The 17,090-nt window shown below is 45.7% G+C and overlaps 1 protein-coding gene across 3 annotated transcripts in view; it reads right to left on the bottom strand.

Annotated features, from left to right (window-relative positions):
• THEMIS2 (thymocyte selection associated family member 2) overlaps window positions 1-17,090 on the bottom strand; it is a 184,899-nt gene that overhangs the window by 105,926 nt on the left and 61,883 nt on the right. For all 3 annotated transcript variants that reach the window (XR_012241733.1, XM_073616257.1, XM_073616256.1), the window contains exon 3: window positions 15,755-16,159. Coding sequence is in view for 2 of the 3 variants with exons in the window: in XM_073616257.1 (XP_073472358.1) it covers window positions 15,755-16,159 (405 nt within the window). In the remaining variant the exon portion in view is untranslated. The remainder of the gene's footprint in view (window positions 1-15,754; window positions 16,160-17,090) is intronic.

Genomic DNA, 17,090 nt, shown 5'->3' on the forward strand with positions numbered 1-17,090 from the left:
CCACCTGTTGGAGCACACGCTGCGTGGAATAATGGACAGGGCACTTGAGGCAGAACAGAGGCAGGAAGAGGAGGACTTCCTTAGCTCTCAAGGCCCCCTTTATCCAGACAGTGTTCCTGCGTGCCCGCCGATCACACAGGAAGAGGACGAGGAGGAAGAGGAGGAGGAGGAGGAGGAAGATTGTGTCAGTATGGAGGTGGAGCCTGGCACTCAGCATCAGCAGCAGTCTTTAAGGGATCAGTCCCAAGAAACACATGGACTTGTACGTGGCTGGGAGGAGGTGGCTGCGGACCATGTCGTCCTTAGTGACCCAGAGGACTCCGGACCGAATGCCTCGGCAAACCTACGCTGCATGGCCTCCCTGATCCTGCAAAGCCTGCGTAAGGATCCTCGTATTCGTGGTATCAAGGAGAAGGATCAATACTGGCTGGCAACCCTCCTTGATCCACGTTACAAGGGTAAGGTTGCGGACCTTATCTTGCCATCGCAGAGGGAGCAGAGGATGAAACATCTTCGGGAGGCCTTGCAGAAAGGTCTGTGCAACGCGTTCCCAGAGACTGGGAGGTTACAAACTCCTGTTTCTGGACAACGTGTTGCTGAGGCTTCGGTCAGTCAAAGAAGGAGCGGTGGAGAAGGTGGCCGTCTGACCGATGCGTTCAGACAATTTTTTGGTCCACAGCCCCAAGGTATGATCGGTTCCAGCAACCATCGCCAGCGTCTGTTTTACATGGTGCAGGAATACCTAGGGGCAAGATCAGACTTGGACACCTTTCCCACCGAAAATCCTCTGGGTTACTGGGTCTTGAGGATGGATCACTGGCCAGAGCTTGCACAGTATGCAATTGAGCTACTGGCCTGTCCTGCATCCAGCGTTCTTTCGGAACGCACATTCAGTGCTGCTGGAGGCGTGGTAACCGATCACAGGGTGCGTCTGTCCACTGACTCGGTCGATCGACTGACCTTCATAAAAATGAATGAGTCTTGGATCACCACCAGCTACCAAGCACCTGATGCTGATGTAACCGAATAATTTTTTTTGAAATCTCAGATCCCTTCAAAGACTGCCTATGCTGATGCTGAGTGACTATCCCTGAGTAATTATCCTCTTCCTCCTCAATGATCACGCTGATAGCTTGTAAGAACATTTTTGGTTCTGGGTGCCACCACCAGTGCCTAAGGCACAATTTTTCAGCCCCTGTTTAACAGGGGCGTGTAATTACGATTTTTGATGTAATACTTTGCAGCAGGGCTTGTTCCTGCATTCCAACTAGAGTGTCTGTGAGGGGTTGCAGTGTTGTGGCACCAGCACCAGTGCCTAAGGCCCAATTTTTCAGCCCTTGTTTAACAGGGGCGTGTAATTACAATTTTTGATGCAATACTTTGCAGCAGGGCTCGTTCCTGCATTCCAACTAGAGTGTCTGTGAGGGGTTGCAGTGTTGTGGCACCAGCACCAGCACCAGTGCCTAAGGCCTAATTTTTCAGCTCCTGTTCAACAGGGGCATGTAATTACAATTCTTGATCTAATATTTCACAGCAGAGCCCTGTGAGGGCTTACAGTGTTGTGGCCACAGCAATACCTAAGGCCCAAATTTCTGCTGAGTATATAGGGCAGGACCCTACTTTCAAACAACTAACTTACAAACGACTCCTACTTGCAAACGGAAGGAGACAACAGGAAGTGAGAATAAATCTACCCCTAGGAAGGGAAATTCTCTCCTGTAAGAGTTAATATGGGAAAAACATTTCTCCTTTCCACTGATGCTTTCCAATCCATTGGGACAAAAAGTGAGGTGAAATCTTCTGAAGAGGAGGAAAGACAGCAAAACAAATGTCACAGGGGTGATAACCCTTCCCTATGTTTTCTAAAAAGCTTAAAAAAGATTTTTTGGCTGGAGCTAAACACGTTAAAAATGTACCCGTTCAAAATTACAAAGAGATTCTACTTAACAACAAACCTACAGCCTGTATACTGCTGTTCAGAGTATATAGGGCCTGGTGGCCCCACACCTTTCCTTATTTTAATTTGGGTGCGGGGTTCCCCTTAATATCCATACAAGACCCAAAGGGCCTGGTAATGGACTGGGGGGGTACCCATGGCGTTTGTCTCACTGATTTTCATCCATATTGCCAGGACCCGACATTACATTAAACCCGCAAGCAGTTTTAAATGAGATTTTTTCCTTTAAAAATGACATTTGGTGCAGGGACTGTTCTAAACACGGGAAACACGCGTCACTTTACAGGCATACTATAGACACCCCTCAGGTACGATATTTAAAGGAATATTTCACTTTTTTTTTTTTTACTTTAAGCATCATTAAAATCACTGCTCCCGAAAAAACGACCGTTTTTAAAAGTTTTTTTTGCATTGATACATGTCCCCTGGGGTAGGACCCGGGTCCCCAAACCCTTTTTAGGACAATACCATGCAAATTAGCCTTTAAAATGAGCACTTTTGATTTCGAACGTTGGAGTCCCATAGACGTCAATGGGGTTCTAACGTTCGTGCGGACTTTCGGTCCGTTCGCAGGTTCTGGTGCGAACCGAACCGGGGGGTGTTCGGCTCATCCCTAATAAAGAATTACTCTTCCATTGCTGCGCCTATTATCGCTTTGAACAAGAAGGGTGCAAATGGACTCTGCATTTCACGGCCTGAAACAGACCTTTGTTTCTGGACCTCTCTTAAGGAGACCTAATCCTGGGGATCCATTTTTTATTGAAGTGGATGCTTCTTCAATGGGGGTGGGAGCTGTGCTTCTTCAATTCTTTGAGAACAGACGTCAACCATGTGCGTTCTTCTTCTCCAAAAAACTTTCTCAGACAGAGAGAAATTATTCTATCGGTGATTGGGAACTTCTTGCAATTAAATTAGCGTTAAAGGAGTGGCGTCATCTCTTGAAGTGTTCCCCTCACTCCATAACGATTTTTACTGATCACAAGAATCTACAGTACCTACAGAATACTAAATGTCTGAATCCCAGACAGGCCAGGTGTAGTCTTTTTCTTTTCCCATTTTAATTTCATGATTAGGTACAAACCTGGTCCCTGCAACGGTCAGGCTAATGCACTCTCTAGGTCATTTGATACTTTGGACGAGGAGTCAACCCCTGAACCTGAGCCAATCATTCTGACCCCTTGCACTGTTGCCCATTCTACCACCGTGGAGTCAAAAATTCCTCCTGGGAAGACCTCCGTCCCCACTGAGCTAAGAACCTTTGTTGGGGACATGATTCCAAGGAGACAGGTCATGCTGGGTTCCTCTGATCCTTCCTGCTCATAAGTCGTCACTACTGGTGGCCTAATCTCCGCTCAGATGTCAAAGACTACGTTAAGGCTTGTCATGTCTGTGCTCAGTCTAAATCCTCCACAAAAGCCCCTGCTGGTCTTCTTATGCCCTTGCCCATTCCTAAGGAGCCCTGGTCTCATATTGCCATAGATTTTATCTCGCACTTTCAGAGAATAATATGGTCATTTGGGTGGTAATCGATCAGTTCTCCAAGATGGCTCATTTTGTTCCTCTTCCTGGTCTTCCTTCTGCTCCTGCCTTGGTTCCCATTTTTGTTCGTGAAATTTTCCACCTCCATGGGTTCCTTCTCATATTTTTTCCGACAGGGGCGTTCAATTTACGTCTCGTTTTTGGAGAGCCTTTTGCAAATTCCTCAATATTGTTTTGGATTTTTCCTCTTCTTAGTCAGGAGTTAGAGGTCTTTCTTTGCACCTTATGCCGCGTACACACAATCGGAATTTTCGACGGAAAAACCTTGGGTGGTTTTTCCGACAGAATTCTGCTCAAGCTTGGCTCGCATAGGCACGGTCACACAAAAGTTCTCTGAACTTTCGACTGTCAAGAACGTGGTGACATACAACACGTACGACGGCACTAGAAAAGGGAAGTTCCATACGAAGCAAGCACCTTTTGGGCTCCTTCTGCTAATCTCGTGTTTATCACATTTTAGTAGAAGTTTGGTGAGAGACGATTCACGCTTTTCAGCCTTGTGCTTTTCAGATCATTACTGCTCTTCAGTTTGTGCTTGTGGGTTCGCATCTGTTCTTCAGTGCGTGTAGTCAGTTCGCATCTGGGTTTCAGTGCGTATTATTTTAGTACGTATTTGTTTTTCAGCGCATTCTTGTCCGCTTGTTTCTGATTTTCAGCTCGCTCTTCTCAGGCCTTTCTGTTTTTCAGTGCTTTCTGTTAGTTCGTTCTGACCAGCCGACCGTTTTGAAGCCATTTGCGGTTACGTACTCGTCGTAGAGTTCATGCTGTGCGGGGGCTTGGTGTTGGGGTTCTTGCTTTTACCCAAGCCCAGTACATGAACAGGGTGGGGAGGAGTTCATGGACCAAGAATTGGTTGCTCCAGCGTGACCAATTCTGTTATATGCCTTTGTTGCGGGAGATCCAGGAGAATAATCCTGATGATTTCAGGAATTTTCTCCGGATGACGGACCCCGTTTTTCCACCATCTGTTGGCTTTGCTGTCCCCTTATATTACGAAGCAGGACACCTGAATGCGGCAAGCCATCATTCCTGAACAGAGGCTCGACGCCACGTTGCGGTACTTGGCGACAGGGAGAAATCTGCAGGACCTCAAGTTCTCAACAGGCATTTACCCCAGGGTCTGGGGATCATTATTCCAGAGACCTGTTCTGCCATTATACAGGTCCTGCAGAAGGACTATATTAAGATAAATTTTCTCCTTTAACATCACGTTCTATGTATTTAATGTTTGCTAATGTATTTTATTTCTTTCATCATTCCCTAATTATCATGATTGTGATATGCTGTGAATGTCCTCTTTGTCCTCATACATGCTGTAAGCTTTTAATGCTCCTTTTTTGTTCTTCATGCATATTTGCTGTCACTAACCTCCCCAGCATGCTATCCTGGGCCCATACACACCTAGCCTAGTCACTTAAGAATGTATTTTGTCAGCTCCATAGAAGTGCTTTACCCTAAACACTCCCTAAAATTTGTACAAATGTTATTGTTGTCCTTAAATTCATGCAGAGTGCCATAATATTTTTTTGGGGTCCCAAACTCATCTAGAACTCCCCCCCTAAAATTTTTACAATGGGTCATCAGAGGGGGTGAGGAATCTAATAAGTTTACATTATCTTTTTGTCATTAAATACTCCTTAAAATAAATGTTATACTGATGTTGGCCAAGAATGTTTTTGTCTAATCTGCTTGCAATGTTATGTGCAAAAGTAGTAATTTTATTTTTCCTGGTTTGACTCCACAGTTTCCTTCAACGCCACAGGAATGGCAGACTGTGGCCTCACAGTTTGCCGAGTGGTGGGACTTTCCCAACTGCGGAGGGGCAATCGATGGGAAACATGCCCACATCGTCCCATCACCCCACTCGGGGTCATACTATTTTAAGTATACGGGGTTTCATGGTATCGTGTTGATGGCCGTGGTGTCAGCGAAATATGAGTTTCTCTATGTGGACGTGGGGAAGAATGGCTGGATGTTGGATGGTGGAGTCTTTGCCCAGACCGAGTTCTACCAACATCTCCAGAGTGGTGGTTTGGGATTGCCACCTGCTGAAGAGAACAAGGAAGGACTCCCATTTGTGTTTGTCGCAGATGAGGATTTGGTCTGGGTGAACATCTGATGAGGCCATTCCCCCAGAGGACCCTCACCCCAGAGAAGAGGGTTTTTAATTACCGGCTGACCAGAGCCAGAAGAGTGGTGGAGAATGCGTTTGGTATAATGGCCAGCTGGTTCTGCCTATTCCTTATGGCAATCAACATGGCGGAGTATAAACTGAATGATATAGTGCTAGCATGTTGTATTCTACATAATTATTTAAGGAGAAATGCTTCAAATTATGTGGCCTCAGTTGGGCCCGAGGCCGCAATTCAGGACATAAATCCAATGAGGGCCCTGGAAGCTGGCTGTCCTGGCTTGCCCCCCCAAATTACCCGTAATGTGCGGCAAAAGTATCTGGACTATTTTAGGGGTAGGGGGGCCATTGCTATGCCAGCACAATTTTGATTCTTTTCTAAAATTAAAAATTATCTTGATCTGAAATAATCTTGAATTTGATTTACTGTTTCTTTCTCTTTTAGCTGTCTCCTCGGTTCTCCTAATGTACTTGTAGTGCCAAGTGTATTTCGCTTTATTAAATAACCCCCTTTGTAACTGTAAACACCAACTTAATACAAAAACTGGTATTGAACATTGAAAGAAGAAGCCACACATTGTTGAGTATAAAAACTTTTACTCCGTGCACATTCACATGTGCGTTGTAAAACATTTTTCCACCAAAAATACATCTTTGTTTAATTAAGTTTGACATTTTTAGCTTCATATTTTGCTTTAACAGGCATGTTTCAAACAATAACATACACAACTCTGGAACTTACAAAGTTCAACGTAAAAAAAGGTGAAGGCAATATCAGACACGAGTATGTCAAAACTGTGTGGATCTTGCCTTCATCAGATGTCACCCCTGTAAAAGCCAAATTTTGTAGATGCACAAAAATTGAAATTCAAAATGGGGATTTCCCTCCTGATCCCATGCCTATTGTCAACATGTGCTCGCTTCCATCATGGGGGATCAAAGGACGTGTTTTGGGGGTGCAACCCCTTCCTCTCACCTACTTGAGTTGCGAGGAAGGGGTTGCACCCACAAAACACGTACATTGATATCCCATGATGGCAGATAGCTCATGTTGACACACTGTGCATCTTCAAAATTTGGCTTTTAAAATTGTGTCATTTTGTTGTTATTTAGATTCTCCCTAATACGTCAATCATGTTCTTCATTTTTTGTTCAACATCATTGGTTTTTTGCTTTATGATGTCTAAATCCCGACTACACACCATTATGTTCTGGATTAGCATTTGTGCACTTGCACTGGTGAAATGAGGAGATTGTTCTTTCACAATATGTACATCACCTAAAATTTAAAAAAAACACACCATGTATTATAAATATGCAGGCATACATCTATTACCTGAAGCTGTGGTTCAGGTAAACGCTCACCTGGTGTGGTCACTATTTCAACATCATCCACCTCTCTTTTCTCCACATCCTAAGGTTGTGGTGTGCTGAGTTCCCCTTCTTTATGAGGTTGGGGGTTCCTGGTGTCCTCAGACGTCCCAAGTCTTTTCTCCCCTATGAGAATTAAACAAAAGATATACTTAGCACACAGATATTTGAGGCCAGAAATAGGAATATGAAACATTGCTTGGAAGTGTCGCACAATTGTCTGCTTTGGCACAGTTCCAAGCTGAATACATGATTTTTTTTTTCCCTTACCAAAGCTGGAATACTTCCCTTTTTTGGACAGTATTCACACATGGAGACACCCCTAGTATCCCCTGGAGCACCTGTGTGTGACACCCTAAAATGTTTGTTCTGGTGTCCCACACTAGCGCTCCTGAGTCCAGATGTGTAAACAGCTGCTGAGTGTCCTCTCCTTACATTACACTGAATCAAGTTTGCATTTCATTCTAGTTACAAACACATGTAGACAACAATGTACTAAACTTAATTTAATACAAATAGGCATGACCAAATGTAGTTAACCCTGTATCTGCAAAAAACATTGTATTATTATTGTGCGAAGGAACGTGCCCACGAGCCTGAAAGTTGCCATTTAAAACTGTACATCAGTAAAGAAAAGCACATAGAGCAGCATGCAGGTAATAACAATAATAGGAACACACGACAACTACTTACTTTTTAGAAGCAGTTTATTGATCCTTCTGTACTGATCCTGCTCCCTCAATTTCAGGTCTGACCAGCATTTCCTCAATTTCTCCTTGGATCGCCGTACCCCAAAATTCCTGTTCAGACTTCTCACAACTTTAGACATGATCTTGGCCTTTCTCACATTTGGGTGTAGGTAAGCTCCATACTTCCCATCATAGTCGGCCCTCTTCAAGATGTCCACCATCTCCACCATCTCTACAAAGGACATGTTTGAGGCCTTATATCTCCTCCATGATCGGGACGTTTCTGGCTCTGGGCTTTCCTCGTCGTTACTGGAATTACGCACCTGCTGTGTCTCCACCATATCCTCTCCCACTGCGCCGAAAGAGAAGGGGCGGGGAATACGACATGGAATTTCCCCACAGGGGAACCCCGAACCAAAATGAAAAAATATAAGTAACCGGGTGACCCTGCCCCCTCTGACAACACGGGAAAGCCATAGGGAAGTCCCCGTGAAGTCCCCATGCATCAGAGGGCGGGATCACTGGGTGGCCCCTCCCTCAGTTATATAAGAAGTGTCAGAAGAACCGAAGCGTCACACGGCGGAAGACTCCCACTGAGGCGGATCGTGCGGACGGAGCGGAGAAGAAGCCGGAGGAAGATGTGCTGACGAGAAGAGCGGAGGAAGAAGAAGATGGAGAAGAAGAAGATGGAGAAGAAGAACACCGAAGGAAGACCAGAAGAAAGAAGAAGAAGAAGCGGAAAGAAGAAGAAATTAATAAAGGACTTGTCAAAAACCGTCTCTTGTGTTTTTTAACCTTTTTGACACTTTTTTTGTGAAATGGTAGGGGTACATTTGTACCCCATTACCAATTCACACGGGGGCGGGATTTGGGGGTCCCCTTGTTAAAGGGGGCTTCCAGATTCCGATAAGCCCCCCGCCCGCAGACCCCCACAACCACCGGGCAAGGGTTGTGGGGATGAGGCCCTTCAACATAGGGACAAGGTGCTCTAGGAGGCTACGCCAAAACACCCTCCCAATGTTGAGGGCATGTGGCCTGGTACGGTTCAGAAGGGGGGGTGCTCTGTCATCCCTCCCCTCTTTTCCTGCGGCCTGCCAGGCTGCGTGCTCGGATAAGGGTCTGGTATGGATTTTTGGGGGGACCCCACGCCATTTTTTAAAAAAAATTTGGCGCGGGGTTCCCCTTAATATCCTAACCAGACCTGAAGGGCCTGGTATGGAATTTAGGGGGACCCCCACGCATTTTTAAAAAAAAAGTCTGGTTCAAGGTTCCCCTGTGGGGAAATTCCATGCCATTTTTATCAATGAACTTTTATTTGTATTCCCGGCCGACAATTCATTATAGCCGGCGCTAGCGATAGTAGTTTTACATGACTTTTTTTCCTTTAGAAATGTCATTTTGCTGTCAGACTGTTCTAAACATGGGAAACATGCGCCCCTTTACAGGCATACTATAGACACCCCCCAGGTATAAAATTTAAAGGAATATTACACTTTTATTGCTTCATTTTAAGCATTATTAAAATCACGATACATGTCCCCTGGGGCAGGACCCAGGTCCCCAAACACTTTTTATGACAATAACTTGCATATAAGCCTTTAAAATGAGCACTTTTGATTATTCATGTTCATGTTTCATAGACTTTAACAGTGTTCACGTGTTCAAACAAATTTTTTTGCCTGTTCGCATGTTCTGGATGCGAACCGAACCGGGGGGGTGCTCGGCTCATTTCTAATCCCTACTGAACTGACACTGCTGTAACATTTTTGGTAAATGTCTTCTATCCATATGTACATCTCTACTAAACTGACACTGCTGTAACATTTTTGGTAAATGTCTTCTATCTATCTGTACATCTCTACTGAACTGACATTGCCGTAACATTTTTGGTAAATGTCTTCTGCTGCCATATTTTTAAACTTCTATATTTAATGCTAGCTCTATAACAACCACACTGCAATAGCAATATTACTGGTGATTGATTCTCAACCCCATTTGGCTTGAGTGATCAAGAGAGATAATTAAATTTATGACCCTAGCCTGTGTCTGTAGCTGGTCTGGTATTGCCATCTCCTCTCCAGGGGCGGACTGACAACTCATGGGGCTCCCGGGCAATAGGAGATTATGGGGCCCCCAAGCAATAGGAGAAGATTATGGGGCCCCCGGACAATAGGAGATTATGGGGCCCCCAGGCAATAGGAGATTATGGGGCCCCCAGGCAATAGATTATGGGGCCACACAGTATACACACACAGTATACATACACACACATACAGTATACACACACAGACACACAATATACACACACAATATACACACACAGAATACACATACACACACTTAAAAGGTACTGGAGAGGCGGGGCAGCTATTATCTTGGGATTTTTCAAAAAATACAGATTTTTACATACTGTCCCTGGTTTTATTGAGGCTGGCAACCCTGATGGGGCCCCTTAGTGGCATGGGGCCCTCGGGCAGTGCCCGAGTGCCCGAATGGTCAGTCCACCCATGCTCCTCTCCCATATTCAGGTGTCTCAGATCAGACCCAATAATGACCAACTGACAAATGCCTGCCTGCTCAGTCTCCCTATAAATTTAAAGCAGCCTATTGGGTGGCGCAGACAGGGGCAAGGCGCAGACATCATGGCTCTGTCCTGCGTGATGTGCAGTTTCACCGACGCAGTTCAACGAAAGCAGGTTAACTAATGCTGCATGAAGATACAACAAGAACTCTGCTCCACTCTGCAAAGCAAACCAGCCTTTGACATTTATTTTATATTTTACATAAAGTCAGTTTCCCACTCTCTATCCACTAACATGCTCCTTATTCTCTTCCTTCTCACATTGGTGTCTTCTATCCTCAAATTATCTTTACTCTACCCCTCCTCTCTTCCCTGCAGCATGCACATATCACCCTCACTCCTACCCTCTCCCTTCTATGGCACCCATCATCTCCTGCATTTGCTGCACCCACATGCTGACATCAGCACCAGGGCCACTAGACACGTGCGCTCATGCACATCCCACTCCCATCTTGCCTTCCTCGCCCTCCTCCTTCTCCTAGTCTCAGGTGACATTTCTCCTAATTCTGGTCCGCCATTTTCCAACTGCAAGCCACATATCCAATACCCCCCCTGGCAACCACCGCAATCCACTCAGTTTAATTTCTATCCCCCTGCTTCCTCAAAGCAGCCCAACAATTTCATGCGGCCTTTGGAATGCCCGCTCCATCTGTAACAAGCTAACATCTGTACATGACCTCTTCATCTCTCATGACTTTAACATACTCGCCATAACAGAAACCTGGCTTCAAAATTTTGACTCAGCTTCTCCTGCTGCCTTCTCCCATGGTGGTCTCCATTGGACTCACTCCCCCAGACCCAACAGACAGAAAGGAGGTGGAGTTGGCTTCCTTCCATCCCCACAAAGCACCTTCCAAGTCCTTCCAGTCCCTCCATCTCTATCCCTCTCTTCTTTCGAGATGCACGGTATTCGTCTGTTTTCTCCCATTTCTCTGAGGATTGCAGCAATTTAAACTTCTCAACTTAACCTCATCTTTTGACCTAACCCAATGGGCACATACTTCCACTCACTCCAATGGTAATACCCTTGACCTTGTATTCTCCCATCTCTGCAACCCTGGCAACCTCACCAACACCCCCTTTCCTCTCTGTCATCACAACCTCATTACTTTCACTGTATCCTTGCCTCTAACCACCCACCTCTCCAAGCAGCAAACAATTACTTGTCGAAACCTTTGCCACTTTAACCCTTCTCTTCTCTATTCTGCTACTGACCACCTATATGACATAATCTCTCCCCTGTCCTGTCCTGGCCACCTCTGTCTACAACAGTTCACTCTCATCATCACTAGATGCACTTGCTCCTCTAACCACACACAGAATCAGACCCTGACCGTTACAACCCTGGCAAACTGACAACACTACAAATCTCAAGAGACATTGCCGTGCTCTTGAACAACTGTGGTGTAAAATCAAATGCCTGCAAGACTTCACCCTATATAAATCTGCCCTTCTAAAATACAATTCCTGCCTCCATGCTGCCAAACAAGCCTACTTTGTCTCTCTTATTAATTCCTTGTCATCCAGTCCCCGTCGGCTCTTCAACTCTCTGCTTCGTCCCCCACCCCCTCTACCCAGTAACTCACTCACTGCCCAAGAGATTGCCAATCACTTCAAAGACAAGAATGATGCAATTCGTGAGGACACCTCCACTGTGCGTACATCTTCCCCACCCACCATACCTTGCCTAACAGCACATTCAGCACTCTCCTCTTTTGAATTGGCTACTACTGAAGAGGTTACAAAACTTTTCTCAGATGCCCACCTAACCAATTGTTCCTTGGATCCTGTTCCCTCACAACTACTATGGTCACCATCTTCTTCTATCCTATGCTCCCTCACTCACATCTTCAAGCTCCCCCTCTCTAGTGGCACCTTCCCCTCCCCTCTAAAACATGCGCAGATCACTCCCATACTTAAAAAGCCCTCACTGGACCCTACCAACCTGAACAACTTAAGACCCATCTCATTGCTCCCATTCACCTCTACACTTCTAGAATGCTTAGTGTACAACCGTCTTAGCTCTTACCTCAGTAAAAATAACCTTCTTGACCCCTTGCAGTCTGGCTTTCACTCACAGCACTCCATGGAAACTGCCTTACTAAAACTCACTAACGATTTACTAACTGCTAAAACCAACAGCCAGTACTCCATACGCCTACTACTTGACCTCTCTGAGGCCTTTGATACTGTTGACCACCCGCTCCTTCTCAATAAACTGCATTCCCTTGGCCCCCGAGATTCTGCTCTATCCTGGTTCTCTGCCTATTTATCACAGTGCTCCTTCAGTGTCACCTACAACTCTGTCTCCTCCTCTCCATTGCCCCTTTCTGTGGGAGTCCCCCAAGGCTCTGTTCTTGGACCCCTTCTCTTCTCTATCTACACCTCCTCCCTTGGTCACTTGATAACCGCCCACGGCTTACAATACTACTTATATGCTGATGACACCCAAATCTATCTGTCTACTCCTCACCTCACTCCTTCAGGCTCCTCTCGCATTACTAACTTACTAACTGACATATCAGCATGGATGTCGCACCACTTCCTATTAATATTCCCCCCTGCCCGTGCCCCCCTTCATGACTTTTCCATCAAAATCAATCAATGCAACCATCAATCCCTCCCCTCACGCCAAGGTACTAGGTGTAATCCTAGACTCTGACTTGTCATTTCAGCCTCAAATCCAATCGTTGTCAAAAGTTTGTAGAATTCACCGCTCTTCTGTGCAGGGCCCTCTTAATCCTCTTGTATTTTATTGTCTTATAACTGTATTGTCTCCCTTTTATATTGTAATGTGCTGCGTAAACTGTTGGCGCTACATAAATCCTGTATAATAATAATAGTTTTACCAGACTGAACGCTTCCGTCTCGTACTTGATTCTGAGCATGCGCGGAATTGCATACAGATGAATGGAATTTCCAATAGGAACTTTTTCCAAAGGAAAAATAGAGAACTTGCTCTCAATCTTTTGCTGGCGGAAATTCCGCCAGCAAAAGTCCAATGGAGCAATTGGAAATTCCGCCAGCAAAAGTCCAAAGCTCACATCAGACTTTTGCTGGCGGAATTTCCAATTGCGTGTACGCGGCATTAGTCTCTGCTCATCATGACGATTGGTCCTCTCTACTCTCGTGGGCAGAATTCTCTCACAACAATCATGTAAACACCAGTTCTCAGAAGACACCCTTTTTCACAGTTTATGGAAAACACCCCAACTCCCTCTTCCCATGACCTGTTCTCCAGATATTCCAGCTTTGGCTACGGCTCAGGAGTTTCAATTCTATTTGGGGTGACGTTCATGATTTACTCTAGGCAGCTGCTGACAATTTCAAAGGTTTTGCTGACCGCTGCAGGCATAAACCGGCTTCTCTACAGCCAGGGGACAAAATCTGGCTCTCCACCAGGAACATTAAGCTCCGAGTTTCTTCTCTGACTATCCTTACATGCTTGTTGCCCTGACCTTTGGCCATCTCCTGACTATCTCTTGTTGTCACAGTCTGCTGCTTCCTCTCTACCTCCCTGTAGTCTACCATGAGTGTGAGCTGGGAGGCCCTAGGGGTCGTGATCTGGAGCCAGACTGCAGCTAAATCCATCCCCACCACTAGAGGCCTCTGGTGAACACCTGCGGGCTCTTAGATTCCGCTCCCTGGGAAATCTCATGCTCTAGCCCCCAGTGTCATCTGTGTTGGTACTACAGAGTATCTGCTCTCCTGTATCACCTAGAGCTTCATCTGCAGTAGTCAGCCGTAGGGTCCACTACCTTGCGGTGCACTCCAGAAACTGATGGGGTGCATCTGTCACCTGGACTCAGGTGACCTGACAGCTACCCAGCGTTTCCCCCTCCCCTTATATCAGGGTCTCCAGAGTTTCCCCATAAATCACCCCATACATTGGGGCCCCAGAATCCCCTCTTAGATCAGGGTCACCAGAGTCTCCTCCCATCTTACATAAGGGTCCCAAGCATCTCACCTTAAATCAGGGTCCCCAGAGTCCATCATTAACATCAGGGCTCCCTCCTTTCACTAGGATCCCCAAATGTCCCCCTCCCCCTCACATCAGGGCCCACAGAGCCCCCCTTTACATTAGAGTCCCTCTTCCTTACATCAGGGTCCCCAGTTTTACCCCCCTTTCACTAGGGTCCCCAAATGTCCCCATCACATCTGGGCCCCCAGAGTCCCCCACTCACATCACTGTTTCCACAGTTCCCCTTCTTTACACCAGGGTCCCCAGTGTCACCCCCTTACATCAGGGTCCCCAGAGTCCCCCTCCTTAAATATGGGTCCCAAGAGTTCCTGCCTTACATCAGAATTCCACCCTTATGTGAGGGTCCCCCTCCTTACATTAAGGTCCCCAGAGTCACCCTGTTACATTAAAGTCCACCCTTTTTTTTAGGGTCACCAAAGTTATATCAGGGTACCCAGAGCCCCCTCCTGACATCAGGTCCCAAGAGTTTTCCCCTGTATTAGGGTCCCCAAAGTCTCTGTTACATCAGGGTCCCCAGAGCTCCCCATTAGATCATGGTCTCCACAGATTTTACTTACTGTACATGGCCTGTTACTTCTCTTCTATTACAGGACTGGCAGGTGGAAGCTGAGGTATGATGACCGGCTGGGTCTGTGGGAAAAAATTCCATTCCCCTTCTCCTCTGAAACTCTGGGGCGTGGGGACGGGACAAATGTGATTGGTTGCTTGGACTCTGGCATGGTCCAAGCAAACAACCACTATCACCAAGCACTATCACTGGCAGACAGTGGGCAGCAGCGGTGGGTGGGGTGAATTCTGTCTGCTGGCATATTTGCGATATTAGTGTTTACTGTACAGCTGTTGCTGAAGCCGATCAGCATGGCTGCAAGGACACAGGCATTTGTTTAGGACACTGGTGGTGGTAGAAGGAAGCTAGTTCTATCTACACCTGTGGGCGGCAGCAGAGTTGGGACACTGGAAGCTTAGAGTTTCCTGCATGTAAGCGCAGCCCACAATCTGGCGTCCCCCCTCCAACCTCGAAAGACTGCACCCAAGACAAGTGTCACGGCTCTGCAGTGCACTGTGTCTGTCATAAGCAGCCAGGAGATCTCTCCCTGGCTGCAAGGTGAAGTGTTGCTTACGACGTGCTGGAACCAAGACACCCTGCAGGCATTCCAGGACTCAGCCCTGATTTGTCGGGACTCCCGGACACAGATCAAATTCTGGGACGGTCCCGGTGAATCAGGGACAGTTGGGAGGTATGATAGTATACATATTATCAGGGCTAATATACTTGCTGCTAGAGAAGCTTTAAAAATAAACATTTTCTAGTTCAGCTTTATCATAATACAATATATTACAGAGGCAATGAAAACAAGTCATATAGATAATAATAAAGACAATAGAAAACATAAAAAGACAAAATGAGAGATTTGTGTCTAACATTAACTGTTTTAAATGGGAATACATTCAGTATAGAGATATACATATTTTAGTTATTTCCATGAGTTGGTAATATACTTACTATTCATGATTGTTTTAATTTCATATACTGGACAGATCCTATAAGCTCCAGGTCCTATCGTTCTGCATTTAAAGGCACGCTTTAGTAAAGCTGGAGACAGCAAGACCTGCCCAAGTGCATATGACTCTGTATTTTCACCCTCATAAAATTGTCCTTGTGTGGATAAGGGGATTGTAATGGAGTATGATTGGGGATCCTCATAGACATGGCATTCCGCACAACTGGTTTGTCTGTCAAATGACACAAAGCGAATTGGAAGCTGCTGCCGAATAACCTGATTCCCCACAGTGAAATCAGACATGGAGGTGAACCAATATGGAAACATATCATCGCCACTGGATAATTCCGCATGTAACATCTCAAGAGTGCTGTACACGCAATTACATACGTTGACTTCAAACACACCTGGAATACAGATTTGTTGTTAAAAAAGAACTGCAGTCTGTTCAAATAATTTGTAATAAAAACATCTTTGCCATTCTGAAGCTTTTCTCCAACCATTTTGCATGTTATTTTATATATACTGTGATTCTGTACTTGCCAAATATGCTGCAGAAATCTCCCTCCACTGAGTCTGGCTGCAACCATTTTAACTGTGGGCAGCTGAAGCTGCTGCCTGTTTACTTCCTGGATTTACACAGAGGCACACCTCCAGCTCTGCAGCTCTCATTGGCCCTCTTATGACTCACCCCCCTCCCTTCCTGACAAACTCTCACGAGAGTGAGAGGAAGAGAGAGAGAGAGAAAGAGAGAGAGCTGTGCATGATGTCATAAGCCTAGGCTTTTTACCAGACAAGAATCAGGAAGTGGGCTGTATAAGGTATTTTCTGGCAGAAAAAAAAATGTTTTACTATCCAAGGTTAAAACAACAAGGGCAGAGGATTTAATAAATGGAAAGTTAAAAAAAATGACTGAAGTTCTGCTTTAAGCTAAATAATCTGAATATATTTTACTCTTGTAATGCATTGATATTTATTGGATACTGCACCAGAGTATTGTATTCTGAAAATAATATGTCTAAAAGGTATCCAAGGTATCCAGTTAGCTGCGGTAAAGTTGCTTAAACTTTTTAATACCCCCCCTCTCCCCCTTCACCTTGTCTAGGGACACTTTTCATTGATTAAAAGTCCAAAGTGTTCTGTGAATGTTGACCACGCTGAGCAAGGGATCCCCTGTGGTCACTATGCAGAAGGGCAGCCACTCAACAAAGGACCCAGTAGCTTGTGATGATCACTGCAGTAGCAGTAACTATAATGCCGCATACACACGAGCGGACTTTACGGCAGACTTTGCCCGGCGGACTTTTCAACAGACTTTCTGAATGAACGGACTTGCCT

Source organism: Aquarana catesbeiana, linkage group LG02 (assembly GCF_042186555.1).
Source record: "Aquarana catesbeiana isolate 2022-GZ linkage group LG02, ASM4218655v1, whole genome shotgun sequence".
NCBI lineage: Eukaryota > Metazoa > Chordata > Amphibia > Anura > Ranidae > Aquarana > Aquarana catesbeiana.